The sequence below is a fragment of the Doryrhamphus excisus genome, linkage group LG18 (assembly GCF_037039965.1).
Source record: "Doryrhamphus excisus strain RoL-2023G ecotype Guam linkage group LG18, RoL_Dexc_Guam_v1.1, whole genome shotgun sequence".
Lineage (NCBI taxonomy): Eukaryota > Metazoa > Chordata > Actinopteri > Syngnathiformes > Syngnathidae > Doryrhamphus > Doryrhamphus excisus.
In genome coordinates this window covers 17,279,586-17,295,108 of record NC_136374.1, presented here as the reverse complement: position 1 = coordinate 17,295,108, position 15,523 = coordinate 17,279,586, and the positions used below count along the sequence as shown (strand labels likewise).

The following is a 15,523-nucleotide window of genomic DNA, read 5'->3' as shown; positions in this document are numbered from 1 at the left end:
TCAATGCATTTTACCGTAAAACATAGTGTATGTGTTTATTTTTTGCATTCAAACGCCCTCGCAGTTATATATGACAATATATTTGTCAGGCTTAGGTTGTTTGTCGATATTTATTAGGATTATGTATTACGCCACTCTTAATTTTTCTTCATAGTTTTACCATTTGCTCAGTATTTTTCCACTTTGTTAAATATCGCTACCGCCATTACGGTAATGGCCGGAAATGACATAGTAATCGCAGCTGATATAAGGACGTGGTTGTTTTCCGGTGTAAAATGGAATTTGCTGCCTCGGGATAGGCGCCTGTTGGATTGATTACGGCCAACATTTTAATCCACAGATGTGTTCGTTCCAGCGCGACGGACCTTCACTCGGGCATACTATGCGATGTTTGGGTGTTACTTGTGGGAAGCCGGAGCTGTAGAGTCCTCCGTCGCCGCTGAGCGCACACCCGACCCGAGAAAACAATGCAGGCCTAGCTAGCGTTAGCATCCCTGGCTAACTGGCGGAAGCTGTTCGGATATCTGCTCCAGTGCATCGCAGTGGGGATTTAAGCCGAGGACGAAGCCGTTTGTTGGACTCTACGAGAACATACGCGCCGGTATGTAACATTTATATTCATCAAATGTGTCTAATTTGTCAGTGAGTTCATTTTTTTAGACTAATCTGAAGGGTTTAACGAAATGTCTCTTATCGCGGAAGTTAATACATTAAGCTAATTCGCTACCAGCAGCGATTTAAGCAACGTAACTGGAATTTAGTCTGAAATACAGCCATATAATTGTATTCCTTGACATGTCAACAGAGTGACTGTCAACCATATATATTCATTTGTTCGTGATTCTGTCGTAGTTGCAGCATATGCGATCATGGCGGTGCTTTAACTCGGGCCTGACATAACAGCAAAGCACAGCAACCTCAAGATGGAGCAAATGACGCTGTGAAAGATTGTTCAGTGATGGTGTTTTTGTGTAATTTGTCACAGCCTGTACCTGGAAAAGAAATTGTGCTTACGATGTTCATGATGGTCTCCCAAGACTTTTTTTCCGATGTTGTAAAACCTTAACACGCACGCCTCGTTGGCTTTGTTTGTATAGACTGCAATATATTCGGACTGTATGTATAAAACATACATATTTTTCATATGGTGGGTGCATAAGGTCTACCCCATTCCGTGTTGCCGAGCATCGAACATGTAAGAAGTCACGCCCATAATGCGTCTTTATGTCATAGCTCCCAGCAGATGGACTACTGTTCTTGTCTTGACTTGCATTAGGAATAAGCTTGATAATCATTTTGTTTATTGCAGCTTAATGAAGTCTCCTCTCAATGGGGAGAACAAGCTGTGCTTTAACATTTGCTGATCCAGGTGCTTACATAAATATATGCAGTACATCGTGGGGGATATACCCTATTTTCCAGAGTATAAGTCGCACAGGGCCAAAAATGCATAATCAGGTAGAAACAAAACATACAAAAGTTGCATTTTTTGCGGGTAATTTATTTTCCAAACTACTACTCACAATGTGCAACTTTCACTTTGATTTCTGTGTCAAAAATATTTATCGCTTTTTACGATAGCCGACAAGTCCATGATTGCGATTGGGGTGCTGCAGGCTGAAGGCGGGACAAGAGCTCCCAGTGAAGGCGGGGAGGTGGTAATGGGCCTGCTTGGGGTCGCCATTGGCCACCACATCGGGCAAGGGGAGGGGCTGAGTGTGGACGTTTAACTCTTCCTGAATTTTCAGTTTCTGCCTCACTTCCTGGTGATGGGACGGAGAAAAAGGAGGCGGGGGAGTGTATTGTGTAGGAAACACAATTTGCAGGTTATATACCGTATTTTCTGGACTATAAGTCGCTCCGGAGTATAAGTCGCACAAACCCAAAAATGCATAATTAGGTAGAAAAAAAACATACATAAGTCGCACAAACCCAAAAATGCATAATTAGGTAGAAAAAAACATACATAAGTCGCACAAACCCAAAAATGCATAATTAGGTAGAAAAAAACACACCTAAGTGGCACTGGAGTATAAGTTGCATTTTTTGCGGGTAATTTATTTTCCAAACTACTTCACCAAAACAGACATTGGGTCCTCTTGAAAGGCAAGTTCTAACAATAAAAGAATAGAGAACAGGCTGAATAGGTGTAAGATATGCTAACACAATGCTTATTCAGCTACACAAAAAATAAACATGAACAGAAAAGGTGTCCAGTGTTTATGTAACATAAACAAATTTTTCATTTATAAGTCGCTCTGGAGTATAAGTCGCAGGAACAGCCAACCGGTATTATTTGATGTTTGATTGTTTTTATAGTCGGTTCATTGCAAACTGAAAATGACAATACTACACTTTATACATTAGTTTGTATTGACATTGAAGTTATTTTGCTGCATGCGTCCAATTGTGGTCATTTCAGCTGGTTTAGCTCTATAGGTAGAGGAAGAGGATGTTCCGTGCCAGTCGCTGTCACAAGCAGAAGCGTAAAGGATAACAGAACTTTCCACAGCTCTTTTGGGTTATTGGTCATGGTTTATTGTGTGTTTAAATGACATCTGCTTTGGTTCTTGTGCTCAGCAGAGACATGGAATTTTTTTTTTTGGCTATTTTTGTACCCAGCATGGAGGTGTTCCAGTGTCCTGTAATGTATTAAATGTCTTATTTGCCACTTATTAAACAGGTAGCTTTTTATTGGACTTCAGTCAGATTGTCTTATTTCAGCTTGCATAGCTGATGGATGAAAACTTCCAATCACATATTCTAGGTTTGTTAATTGAATCTTTAAAAAGTCAAACATAATCCGATTATTTAAATGCTCTAAAAGGCAAATTTCAACCAAATTCGTTTTTTTAGTGCATGCAAAATCCGGAAAATCCGGAAATGACAACAAGCGACTTAACTTCTGGTTCTGGTTGCCATTTAGTTTAGCTAGCTAATAGGATGCTAACCAAAATAATACATTAAGAGCACAATTGGACGCTAGTAGTGTATTGATAACATGACGAGACAAGCGCCATAATGTATGCTAAAAATAATGCACTCTAAGGCATAATTGTGGTGTTGATTTTGTACATTAACCGAAAAACACACAAATGGGGCAGATGCTAACCGAGGTTCCACTATAAATAAAAATTGACCTCATCTTCTTTTGGACGGGGGCGTACGGTTTAAAAATAAAAATAGCACATATTTGAAGCGAGCTATTTTGCAGCCAGTACAATCCTACTGTATTAGTGTTGTTGTTCATATTTAGAATGTTTTCTTTTGTTTTTGGCTCCCACAGCAATGACCTCTCAGCTGCAAGTCTTCTCACCTCCCTCCATATCCTCCAGTGCCTTTTGCCGTGTTAAGAAGCTGAAGGTGGAGAACAATGTCTGGGATGTGTCCACTACTGAAGCTTACAGTTCCATAGCCGGCCAGTCTGCGTATACGTTTACGCCGGCCATGGCTGTGCCCCCCTTCGCGCCGTCCCTGGTCTTCCCCCCTACAGCGCCTGGGTCTCGTGGTCAAGTCGTGGTTCGTGCAGCTGATAGCACAGGAAGTCTTCCTCGGGGTTCCAGTCGGCGCGTCGCAGAGCATGCAACCTCCTCCTCCTATGCTCACGTTGATACCGCCTCTGAAACAAGAGCACAACACCGACATGGGCAGAAGCGAAAGATGGAGGAGACTAACGAGGGCAGCGGGAGTGGCTGCGGCAGCGTGCAGATTCTGGAGGAGCTCTCGGCGCCGGCAGCAACGTATTCCACTCGTACGGGCGGCGGAGGCGGCGGCGGGACAGGCCAGTCTATACCTCACTCGGCTCCGACCACAAAAAGTAGCAGCTCCAACGGTGAAGGAGACTACCAGCTCGTGCAGCACGAGATCCTCTGCTCGGTGTCCTGCAGCTACGAGGTGTTGGAGTTCCTAGGGAGGGGCACTTTTGGCCAAGTGGCCAAGTGCTGGAAGAGGGGCACCAATGAGATAGTGGCAATCAAGATTCTCAAGAACCATCCTTCATACGCTCGCCAGGGCCAAATTGAGGTAACGACATCTAATTAGGTCATTGGCGAGTCACACTTAGATGCTATATTTCTTTATAGATTATAATGTTGCCTGTATTTGTATCTTCTTTCCCAGGTGGGCATCCTGAACAGGCTCAGTGCCGAGAATGCAGACGAGTACAATTTTGTGCGTTCCTACGAGTGCTTCCAGCACAAGGGTCATACCTGCTTGGTGTTTGAGATGCTCGAACAGAACCTGTATGACTTTCTGAAGCACAGCAAGTTCAGCCCACTGCCTCTGCGGCACATTCGACCAATCCTACAGCAGGTGGGCCAGCTTTCCCACAGTCAAAATGTCTTCCAATATGCGATGCAGCCTGACCAATGTTGATGTCTCGTCGCGTTCAGGTGGCGACAGCACTGATGAAGCTGAAGAGCCTGGGACTCATTCATGCTGACCTCAAGCCTGAGAATATCATGTTGGTGGATCCCCTTCGGCAGCCTTACAGGGTGAAGGTCATTGACTTTGGATCCGCAAGCCACGTTTCCAAGGCTGTGTGCTCAACGTACCTGCAGTCCCGCTACTACAGGTATCCCACGTTGACCAACCCTGCTCTTAATAATGTCACAGTGCTAGTCCCGCTAACATTGCTTTGCTGTGCAGGGCTCCTGAGATCATTTTAGGCCTCCCGTTCTGTGAGGCTATTGACATGTGGTCTCTAGGCTGCGTGATTGCAGAGCTGTTTCTGGGTTGGCCCCTGTACCCTGGAGCCTCCGAGTATGACCAGGTCAGTTCCGCAAATCAGGCAAACCAAGAAACAACAGACTGGTGTTTCTCTTAAACCATCTATATTATGATCTTTTTTCCCTCAGATCCGTTACATCTCCCAGACTCAAGGCCTGCCAGCAGAGTACCTACTGAGTGCAGGCACCAAGACCAGCCGCTTCTTCAACAGAGGCCCTGACTCAAGCTATCCTCTTTGGAGGCTCAAAGTAAATACAAATACAGCTGTCATTCAGATGATTTGTTTTGTCATTGTAGACATTTAATGAGTAATTACACGGTCATTATGTATTTTGCAGACACCATCAGAGCATGAAATGGAGATGGGCATCAAATCCAAGGAAGCTAGGAAGTACATCTTCAACTGTTTGGATGACATGATGCAGGTACATTTTGTTCTTCTCTTTTTGACTTTCTGCTTTATATTACCTGACTTTAAGTCAATGTTTTCCGAGTTTAAATATATATATATTCTAAGGTTGAACATAAACAGTGCATTAACTTAGCATTCTGCAATTTTTGGGGCTAAAACAGCTTAAAGTAACACCCAGTAAAGCTTGAAGTGTTTGGTGTCGAGACATGACTTGGGCTCAGCATGCCCGCATTCAGTATTGGCATGGGCCTAGAGTACACGGAATGGCGACTAACTCCGGCTCTGTATGTGTGGTCTAGTGTGTACAAAAGAAAGATTTTGTGCCTTGAAAATAAGTTTGGAGGTATGGACTGGACAACATGATGGGGCCATAGGTTTAGACATTAGCAACTCCCATTCCAATTTTGACAATAGTACTACAGAAATGTAATATTTCACGCAGATGTAGTTGGGATCAGACACTTTAAAGAGGTGGCTCATGATGGCCAGCGTGGTTTAAGTCTGCATGTTCTTTTAAAACCCAGTTGAAAGGCGCAGTTCAACAATCAATAAAGCATTGTCCTAACTACAGACCCGTTATGACGCATTTTGTAATCGTTGTTTTTCAGGTCAATCTGTCAACTCATTTGGAGGGGACGGACATGTTGGCCGAGAAAGCCGATAGACGAGAGTTTATAGACCTCCTGAAGAGGATGCTCCGCCTGGACGCCGACAAGAGGATCACACCCACAAAGACTCTGGGTCACCCTTTCGTCACAATGAGCCACCTCATGGATTATCCCCACAGCTCCCAGTAAGTCAGCTTGAGTGTTCTTTGAAGGGTTCTCGTTGACTTCAAATGCTTTTTGCTCTTCAGCGTGAAGTCGTGCTTCCAGAACATGGAGATCTGCAAGCGCCGGAGCACCTACGACAGCAACAAATCCCTCTACTCCACAAACGCAGTTCCCAGCGCTGCGGCCGGCAACCTGACTGTTACTTTTAGTAGCCAACTCAACCAGCACAACCAGGCAAGCCCGGTGCCGTAGTTGTTATTTCTTATGTGCTAAGGAATCTTTACATGTCTTTATTGGAATTCCTCAGGTGCCTTCTGCGGGGGGAGCGGTGCCTTTGCTGAACTATCAGCCGGCGCTGTACCAGCAGGCAACCATCAACATTCCTGGCCTGACGCAACAAAGTGTTCCCATTCCGACACGTCCTGCCGGACTGTGTGGCCAGACGGAACCCTTCCAACAGACCCTGATTGTCTGCCCACCCTCCACAATTCAAGGTAAGGGATTTCCAAGTCGTGCAATAGATGCAGGCCTCTGCATGAAAATGTAACTTGGAGATGATGATGTTTTGTGGAATGATGTCCAGGCCTACAGTCGTCCAGCAAGAACTCCAGTTTCCCCGTCAGGATGGACAACTCCGTACCTATAGTACCTCAGAACCAGCCCACTCAGTCTTTGCAGATCCAGCCCAGCATGCTCACACAGGTAAGGGTTTGGTGGACCTTTGCATGTCTGACGTGCTAACCCTGGTTGGATTAACTCAATATACCACAAGTGTTTCCGTACCAACTTTCATCCTGTTTTTTTCCAGCTTTTTGCCCTTTTCTGGCATTGCTGTGGTGAAATGTCAGCTTGATGGAATAAAACGTTTGCTTTCTTGCATTCACAGTTGGTAGTTTGCTAGCACACCCCACATCTCCTGTTGGAGGAGAAAAGGTTACATTCATATATGAACCAGGAAATGTGCATTTTGGCCTCTCTGAGTGCACTGTTACTGATTATTCAGAAGGTGTGGTGTCACCAAAATAACACTTTCCATAACTGACTGATGTGACTGTCAACTTCATGAAAGTCAGATCCATCCAGGGCTGGCGGCCAGCTGTGGTGTGCTGAACTCGTATGAGGCTGAATTTGGTGCATATTCCAATTAGGAGTCCAGACGGGCCTGCACAGCTGGACTTTATCTGCTCTCTACATCACACAAGAACCCTGAAGGACCTTGCTTTTCTAACGCTGCCTACCCCTATTCCCCCCCCTTCCATCCTCCAGGGTTCCTGCACTCCACTGATGGTGGCCACCCTGCACCCACCATCATCAGGCATAGCCTCCCAGTATTCTCTACCAGTCGGGCTTGGCGCTGGTGTGGGCCGGCCCACCCTTTTGGAGCACACAGCCACTGTGCTGGTAAAGAACCGCGAAGAAAGACATGCAGTTTTTCCTCTCCAAATAACGCCACTTCTCGCCTGTCCGACTGTCCTTTCTTTTCGTTTTGTTTGCAATTTCTCTCTACTTCTGTACATTAAATTTATGCATTGCATCTATCATTCCCACTTGAGACAATTACACGCATTCCCAGCAGGGTTTAGCTTATTTATAGGAAAACATGTGTTGGGATTAACTGCCATGTTAATAATACACTTCCTGCTGATATACCTCACCATTTTATCAGCGAGCTTAGACAAGACAAAAGCTCCTTGCCCCCAAAGGACTCCTCCTCGTCCTCCTCGCATCAGTCACTCACTTTGACATTCTCTCCCCCACTCTCTCCCCATAGGTGTGCTTAGGGCATGGAGCGCATGCGTTGCTGAGTTGGTCTGCGCTTTGCTTGCAGCTTCTCATGTCTTGTCCTCCTTTTGGTTTCAGCACAGGACGATGCTCCTCCAAAGCGCACTAAAATCCCCACAGTCTCACTCTTGACGCATTCTTTGTTTCAGCCCCACCACATGCGGCATGCTATTACCCCGAGACGGCTTATCAGCCGACATTGTTAGCGGTTAACAAAAGCAACTAACTCCTCTGTTTCTTCTTTAACAGGCGCCATTTGTTGTTGTTGGTTTTGTTTTTGTTTTTTTCAATGTCCTGAACCGTTTCCAGTGCTTCAGTGTTTGTGCTTTGCATGACACCATCTTGTTCCTGTTGAATCGTTGCAGGGCAATGCTAAGAATAAGAGAATGGCTTGGGAAAGGTTGCTCGCTTCTTTAGCTTTGTGCTTTGCCTGCGACAGAGATTGGCTATATTGGATTGCCTTTGGACGTATTTGGATATATTTCTCAGCATGGCTCACTTTGCCCGACCCGTTCCACTTCCAGCCGTGGAACCGTCCCACCACGATGCTTTATAAAGACGAGCTGAACTGAAATGCGATTTGTGGGCTGTTTCTCCTAGCAGGCCTGGCCCACTGGAACGCAGCAGATCCTCATCCCGTCGTCATGGCAGCAGGTTCCGGGCGTGGCCATTCACAGCTCCGCCCACCAGGCAAATGTTGCCGAGTCGCCGCGGGAATCCCATCACTCGGATGCCGCCGCTCAGCAGGCGCACAACTGGAGGTGCGTCGACCACGTCACGTATTGATTTGTTGACAAAACCCAAATATGTCGGTAATTGATTAGTTAACCTGTTACATGTTTTATTAAGTAGTAAGTGTGCTTTGTGTAGCACTTTGAATACTGACAAGGTCCACGAGGCGCTTTTGTACTTCATTCGACGACTGATGATGCAACATCAGGAGAAATTGATTAGCGGATATTGTGTATAATTCAGTTGCGTTGCACTTATTGCGCTCTGATCTTCCAGGAGCACAACACAACCCAAGACTCAGCCAGAGAGGAAGAAGGTCAAAGCCAGACGAGGAGAGAACAGAAACAGGTTTGTTGACATTTAGTGACCTCCAAGTGACCAGGAAATGCTTTGTCGGGGTTTATGCTGCTAGACATCATCACAACAAATGACTGATCTTATCGTCTTAGTCATTGTGTTGCTAATGTACGCTACACAACAATGTTAGTGTAGGCACATCTTATGTCATTGCATCCATATTGGCAGCTGAAGGCTTCCTTTCAATGTCCTTTTAGGGGAATATCCACTGCGTCGTTGCTCGGCACCAACGGCGTGACGCCATCCAGCCTCATCGCCACTTTGTCACAGCCTATTGTCATCTCCGACACCCCCAGCCCGGCCGTCAGCATCATCACCATCCACAGCGACACCGATACGGAAGACGAGCGCAAGTTCCATCCTGCCAGGTGAGCGTCCGACCGGCACCCGTCGCCAGATTGTTCCCAAAACACACGCCGTTCCGACTCGACCCGCTTCTCTCTCTGGGCGCAGCGTCGGGTTGGGCCAGCGCACCAACGTCATCAGCTGCGTGACGGTGCACGACTCCGACTCCTCCACAGCCAGCCCGCTGACTCCTCTTCCCCGCACACTCAACGTAGCCAGCACGGTGTCCTCGCGCCAGGCCAAGTCCTTGGCTGTGGTGGCGCCCTCGGTCAAAGTTCATACATCGGAGAGGGGGGCAGCTTCACGGAGCCGCCCGGAGACCGGTGAGACGTCCGCTTGTTCCTGCGCCGTCCATCATTTTGGGCGTTTTAAGTGTCACGAGTTAACCGGCGTTACTCTTTTTTTACCCTTAGTGAACTACATGAAGACCAAGAGAACGTCTGGTCAGCATCCAAGTGGTTCAGGAGAGAACCTGGACCGGCACGGACTGATGCTGAGCCAGTCACGCCCCTTAAACCTCAGCCAGGTGAGACCGCGTTTGGGTTGCCACCTTGTTCTTCTGTAGAGCATCACCATGGGGCTTTTGTCCAGTTACTAGGTTTGGCTAGGTTACTAGCCAAAGTCGGCACAGGCGTGATTATTTGAGGTCATCAAAAGCGCAAAAAATACAGTAAATTGTTTTTGTCTTACTTTGAACCCTGCGGCTAATATATGGCAACATTTCAATCTTGTGACATCTCCTTTACTTCAGAAGTACTACGAATTGTTTAAAGACTGTCCTGCATGCCAGTTAGTGACGTAACAGTAGCTCTTTCTTTGGCAGGAGCCAATCATATGACACTATCATATAATCATAACACTATAACAACGCGACAGTCTGACTCGCGGTGTCATCTTATTGAGAACACTAAATTAACACTAACTTAACGTACTGTATAGCTCAGAAATATAAAAACATGTACCAAAACAAGTTTAAAAAAAAAAAGCATTTTAAAGTTTCCTTCTAAGGCATTATCGGAAACGCATTCATTGGAGTGCTGCAATGACATCAGCCTCCCTGTGTCCGGCCTCCTACAGTAATTTCCTATCGGTAATAAATGGATGTTGGAGGATGTTGAGTATTGAATTTATTCTGAGTATTAGTACTGCTAGCCAATAGCCACGTGTTCGCAAGACCGCCACCGCTGCAATAGTTAGCAGTTAAGCTAATAGCCTGACTCCTTTGTTGTCATTTTCATGACCGTCTGGGTCTGGGCCCCACGGCGCGTTGCTGATAGTCGAAAGCAATGACGTGAACTTGTCCTCCTGTCACGAAGGTCCAGCCCATGGTGTCTTCATCTCAGGAGCGTGGGGGCGTGTCCCACAGCGACTCATCCCTGCGTCGCCAGCAGACGTTCCCTCCGGCCGCCTCGGCCTCGCAGTACAACTTCCCCGAGGTGTCGGCGCTGGCCTCGGCCGCCGGGCCCAGCCTGTACACCTACCCGGCCTCCACCGCCCTCTCGTCCGCCTCTCAGGTCATGGAGCAGCTGCTGGGCCGCGGCACGACAGCAGGACACTCCCCCTCCGCCTATGCAGCAACGTACACCTCCTCCTCCTCCAGGAGGGACTCGGCCGGCCGGAAGGACTCGGTCAGCAGTCTGCTGCACGGCCTGCCTGCCGTCTACCAGCAGCAGTTCACCGCCGCCTCTCCTTACGTGAGCGTGACGCCGCGGTCCGAGGCCTACAGTGCCTACCAGCTGAGCCCCAGGCGCCTCACGCAGTACCCCTACCTATAAGACCCGGAACCCGGCACCCGATCCTTCACCTCTTCCTCACTTGGCACCACAAAGGGATGACCGTCACTTGTTCCATTGCTGCTTTTCATCACAAGCTATCATCTCCTGGAAAATCGTTTTCCCGTAAAAATATTTGATCATATGAGGATGTCCGTTGAAGTCGCCGTGGTCATTGTGTTGGACTCCAGTTCGTTTGTGGAAGAGAGAGACTGCTCCTTTCACTAAGTGCGACACTTCCTGTCGCCTGACTCATGACATCATGCTAGTGATGGATTAGCTGACACGCGTTTGATTTTTGTTTCCCACACTAATCCGACCCCCCCACCCCCACCCCACCCGAGTCCCTGTCTGTGTTTTAGCTCACCTAATGACGACGTACTTGACCCTCATCTGTTCACTCACAAACTCGTCTTTTTGCTATGTTTAATTTATGTTTTGTCCGTGAGCTAGGAAGCTAGGAAGCGAGGAAGCTAGGAAGAGGACGGCGGGCGTTTTGGTGGTTTTTAGCTGCACAAGGTGGCACAAATGTGACGGCTCAATGTTGATGTTAATTTAAGTGCACATGTGATTAGCGTGTTTATGTAGTGACCGTGTTTTAGGCCAGATTGCACCGCGCAATACTTTTTCTTTTTAACCGCATCAAGTGAGTGCTGAATGTATTTATCAAATCAAGGCAAGATCACCATGCTGACAAATGATGGGAAATGATTTTTGGTTTTAGTGTTTTGTTTGTTTTTTAAAGAAAAAACTAGGAACATGATTTCTCTGAGACATAACCTATGAAATGCTACGTCAGCTATCCCGTCATGTAGGACAACGTAATGAATTAAAGGCCAGTTTTTATTATGTTTTAAAAAAAAAAAAACATTGATTGAGGTGAGGGAACGCTTGCTGGTTATATCATCGCTGCTGAAGGTTGGCACGAAGGCTTTTGGTCCACAACGGTTGAGTCAAACATCTGAATTGAAAATGTGTTGTTTTTTTTCTTCCAGACGACTGCAGTCAAGTCTTACGGTTACCGTGGGTGCTAAAAGCTTTTTAGTCAATCTTTCCCTTGTTGTGTTTGCATCGTTTTGTGTTGTAATGTCTGAGTATTTAACTGTAATTTGACCTTATTCTAGTAGTTGAAAACGCTACTCCTTAGAACTAATTCAGGGACATGTTTCTGCTCAATAATCCACCATCACTGTTTGCAATAAAATAACCACAAACCCCAAACTGTCTCTTATCTTTCCACACTCCCAAAAAAAAAAGAATGATGTAACGTGTCAGCTGAGGAATAAAACATCTACTGGTGTCTTGGAAATATAAATATCCAGTTCACGTGAAACAACCCCATGGCTTATTTCGCAAGCGGCTGTCCACAATAAACAAGACCCGCAATGGGAGGGGGTGGGGGGGCATTTCCAATACAATGTCGCTTATCTTTTCTGTGGAAGTTCTTTATTTATACAACATCCCGTGTGGATCGTGTTTGGTCCAATGTTTCTGTTCACTTTTACTGCACGTTATTGGGCTTATTAAAAATGGATCCGCTTCCTCTAGTACTGTTTATAGCTTTGCGGTCTAATATTAACTTGGCAAAACAAATTAAACCACAATGAATGTGTTGAGTTCAGGGGTGTCCAAAGTGCGGCCCACGGCTGTTTTTTTTTTGTTTTTTTTTATTGGACTGTGCACTTTTTAAAAATATGATTAAACAAAACAGAAAAAAAATTTATGAGGAAAAAATCTACATCTTAAAAAATGACATTTAAATTAAAATATAGTTAAGTCCTCATGGGAAACAAAATAATGTTGCAGAAATTTTTTTGAAAATGTGGTTCACAAAATATGAGAAGTTGAACTTATGAGATATCCATAAAAATATCCAATAACAGAAATGGTAAAATGAGCAAAAACATGTAATGCTTAAAGTTGATTGATTTATTTATGCTGCAATATTATCACCATATGCACTATTCATGCCTGAATATATAAATGCACAATTCTACAAATTAAACATACAAATCAGTTCATATCCCCAGATGCTTTTATTCAGTTAAAAGATGGAGGACGGATACAAATGCACAAGAATTGAAATATTAACAAAATACACACACATAAAAAGACAAATGTAAAGTAAACAGCTGACATTTCAAAATATATACTGTACATATAAACATTTCATAGAAAAAATAAGACTGTATCCGAGTCAGTGATAGAGTGCTGCATTGACCCGGGTCGGTAGCTCTGCAGGCGATGCTCATGCGGCTGAACATATTTTGGAAAGTGGACTCTTGAGTCCAAGCTGAGGAAAGACTGAAGTCCACCATGAAGACTCAGATGTTCTACTGACATGATTGGCCCGACCAGCTGCTTTCTCACATCCTCCTCCTTTTCACTTTCTCCCCGGGATGTTTCCCTGCAATGATCTGGTCCCATATCTCAGTGTTGACCCACAATGCACCCGGCAGGGTCAGGCGGGCTTGGAAGTTTGTAGTCCATCGGCACAGGGGGCAGCAGATGGTTCTGATGACGCCGTCCATTTTGGATAGTTTCTCCAGGCAAGGTGCGCAGAAGGTGTGATGGCAGTGCAGCATCCGCGGGACCCGCTTCCTGCAGGAGTACTCGTGGCAGCACACCACGCACTCCAGGTCCTCATTGGGCAACATGCTGATGACGCTGCAGTGGAAACATGACCATGGCATGTTAGACTTCCATGATGCAAAGCATACCACATCATGTGTCAAACATAGCATGTGAAGATGTTGCATACAGTACATGAATAAATAAACAGATGTACTGTAAATATACTCACACAGAGTGACAGAGAGTGAGGTGCTGGCTGATGTTAGCTGTGACTGCTGCAGGGACCAAGCTGCCTTTTAAGGACATTTTAGGGCCGTGGATGGCACGTGACCCGTGACCAAACTTCCAGGGAAATCTGTTCAGGTGAAAAAAATTCTGAAGAATATTAAAGCAGGGTGGAAAAATACTTGCATTCACACTTTATCTAATCATACTGTATCACAACCAGACACTTGCACACTTATCAAAACGAACTACATTAGTCATACATATGCAGCTTTATCACAATATGACGCGTAAACACAAATAAGCACTAATATCACGACGTTGTAACGTGAAAATAATTCAGCAACAATTCAACATTTTTTCAACATTTATCATCCCGAGACCAATACATAAAATCTAATAAATTGATAAAGTTGACAGGTAAACTACATGCGTTATTTGCTATGCTATACAATTCTAGGGTTTGATTTAAACCACGCCTCAATTCCATCAAAGCCCGCTGATTGGTCTACTCACTTCCGGTTGCTGTTTCTTAAAGGGTACGGTATTTACATACTGTAGATGTATTTGTTTGGCTTTCAGATCTTTCTCTCGACTCATTCATGATCTTTGTGCTCAGATACAAAATAGAATATTTTATATATAAATGTTTTGACTGCATACAACGACACTTAACATGTTAGTGCTCGCTTTTCAGCATTAATTCCCAACAGTTGCTAGTTTTGTTTCCGGGTATTTTCATGTCTCTACGTCACGCGGGGGGTAATCGCTATGTCGAGGAGTGTAAATAATAACTCTACATGTTTTTTTAATGCAAATATAAATAAATATATAGTTATATACAGTTTAGTACCTTAAAATTTTGATTGGCACGCCATAAATCGCTCTTCATGTAACGTTCGTGGCTCAATGTTTCCAATGTATCCCTTCATTTCCTGTTTGGAGCCGTCCGACTTCTGCATGGTATGTCGTCTGGTGGCATAATACACGTACGACCGACTGTCTCATCTTGTGACTAACCTAAACCAGAAACATTTATATCGCTACTATTGTAGACATGTTTACACTATAACCTATAATTTAAAAATATACTCTTCATTTAAAATGATCATATATTCCAGAGGATAAAGAGTGAAATAAAATGTCCTCAAATTTACCTGGTCACATGATCTCACCCCCAGTGCCGTATTTAGTAATTTGGGGGCCCAGGGCACACCTTGTCATTGGGCGCCCTCAACATCCTTGTACTACATAGATGCATTTTTATAATGATTTTAATTTCTTGGGGGGATTATTATCACCCAACCCTTGTTGGGTCGTGTAAAAATATAATTCAACAAGAAAACTAAACAGCAAAAATGGACACATCAGCCATAATTTTACAAGAATAAAGTCAAAATATTAAGATAAAAACGTTGGAATGAAACAAGAAAAAGTTGTAATCCTATGAGCATAACATCATAAAATTATTCGGGAAAAACATAAACATCGTTTTAGTAGTATAATCTTGAACCTATAAAGGAAAACTATGTTGCATGAGACGAAAAAAGAGGAACATTGAAATTGTTTGGAAATTAATTTTAGAGAACAGCAAAAATGGAAAAAATCTGGAGTTATTTTACAAGAAGTCAAAATATTAAGACAAAAAAGTTGAAATCTAATGAGAAAACGTAAACTCGTAATATTATGAGGAAATTTTAATTTTATTAGCACAGGGTTGAAATGTTAAAGAAAAATATGTTAAATTTTAAATGTTGTAATATGGGAAACAAACAAAAACAAATAAAGCTGTAAATTTTGGAACATTGGGCTGAGGAAAAAGA

General features: G+C 44.5%; 1 protein-coding gene across 3 annotated transcripts; it reads left to right on the top strand.

Moving 5' to 3' along the window:
• The first annotated feature begins 238 nt into the window (after positions 1–238).
• Positions 239–12,122, top strand: hipk1b (homeodomain interacting protein kinase 1b). 3 transcript variants are annotated; one of them, XM_058054414.2, is made up of 18 exons: positions 239–601; positions 3,287–4,023; positions 4,120–4,311; positions 4,392–4,573; positions 4,648–4,771; positions 4,857–4,976; positions 5,067–5,153; positions 5,749–5,933; positions 5,997–6,147; positions 6,221–6,407; positions 6,497–6,615; positions 7,180–7,314; positions 8,296–8,456; positions 8,704–8,775; positions 8,982–9,152; positions 9,238–9,452; positions 9,543–9,655; positions 10,446–12,122. In XM_058054414.2, exons 2-18 carry the CDS (start codon positions 3,289–3,291, stop codon positions 10,902–10,904), a joined length of 3,408 nt encoding a protein of 1,135 aa, XP_057910397.2. In that variant the 5' UTR covers positions 239–601; positions 3,287–3,288; the 3' UTR covers positions 10,905–12,122. The 3 variants fall into 3 exon arrangements, with proteins under 3 accessions (XP_057910397.2, XP_057910399.2, XP_057910398.2); XM_058054416.2 differs by lacking the exon at positions 7,180–7,314 and having other exon boundaries at positions 8,299–8,456; XM_058054415.2 differs by lacking the exon at positions 7,180–7,314.
• The last annotated feature ends 3,401 nt before the right edge of the window (positions 12,123–15,523 follow it).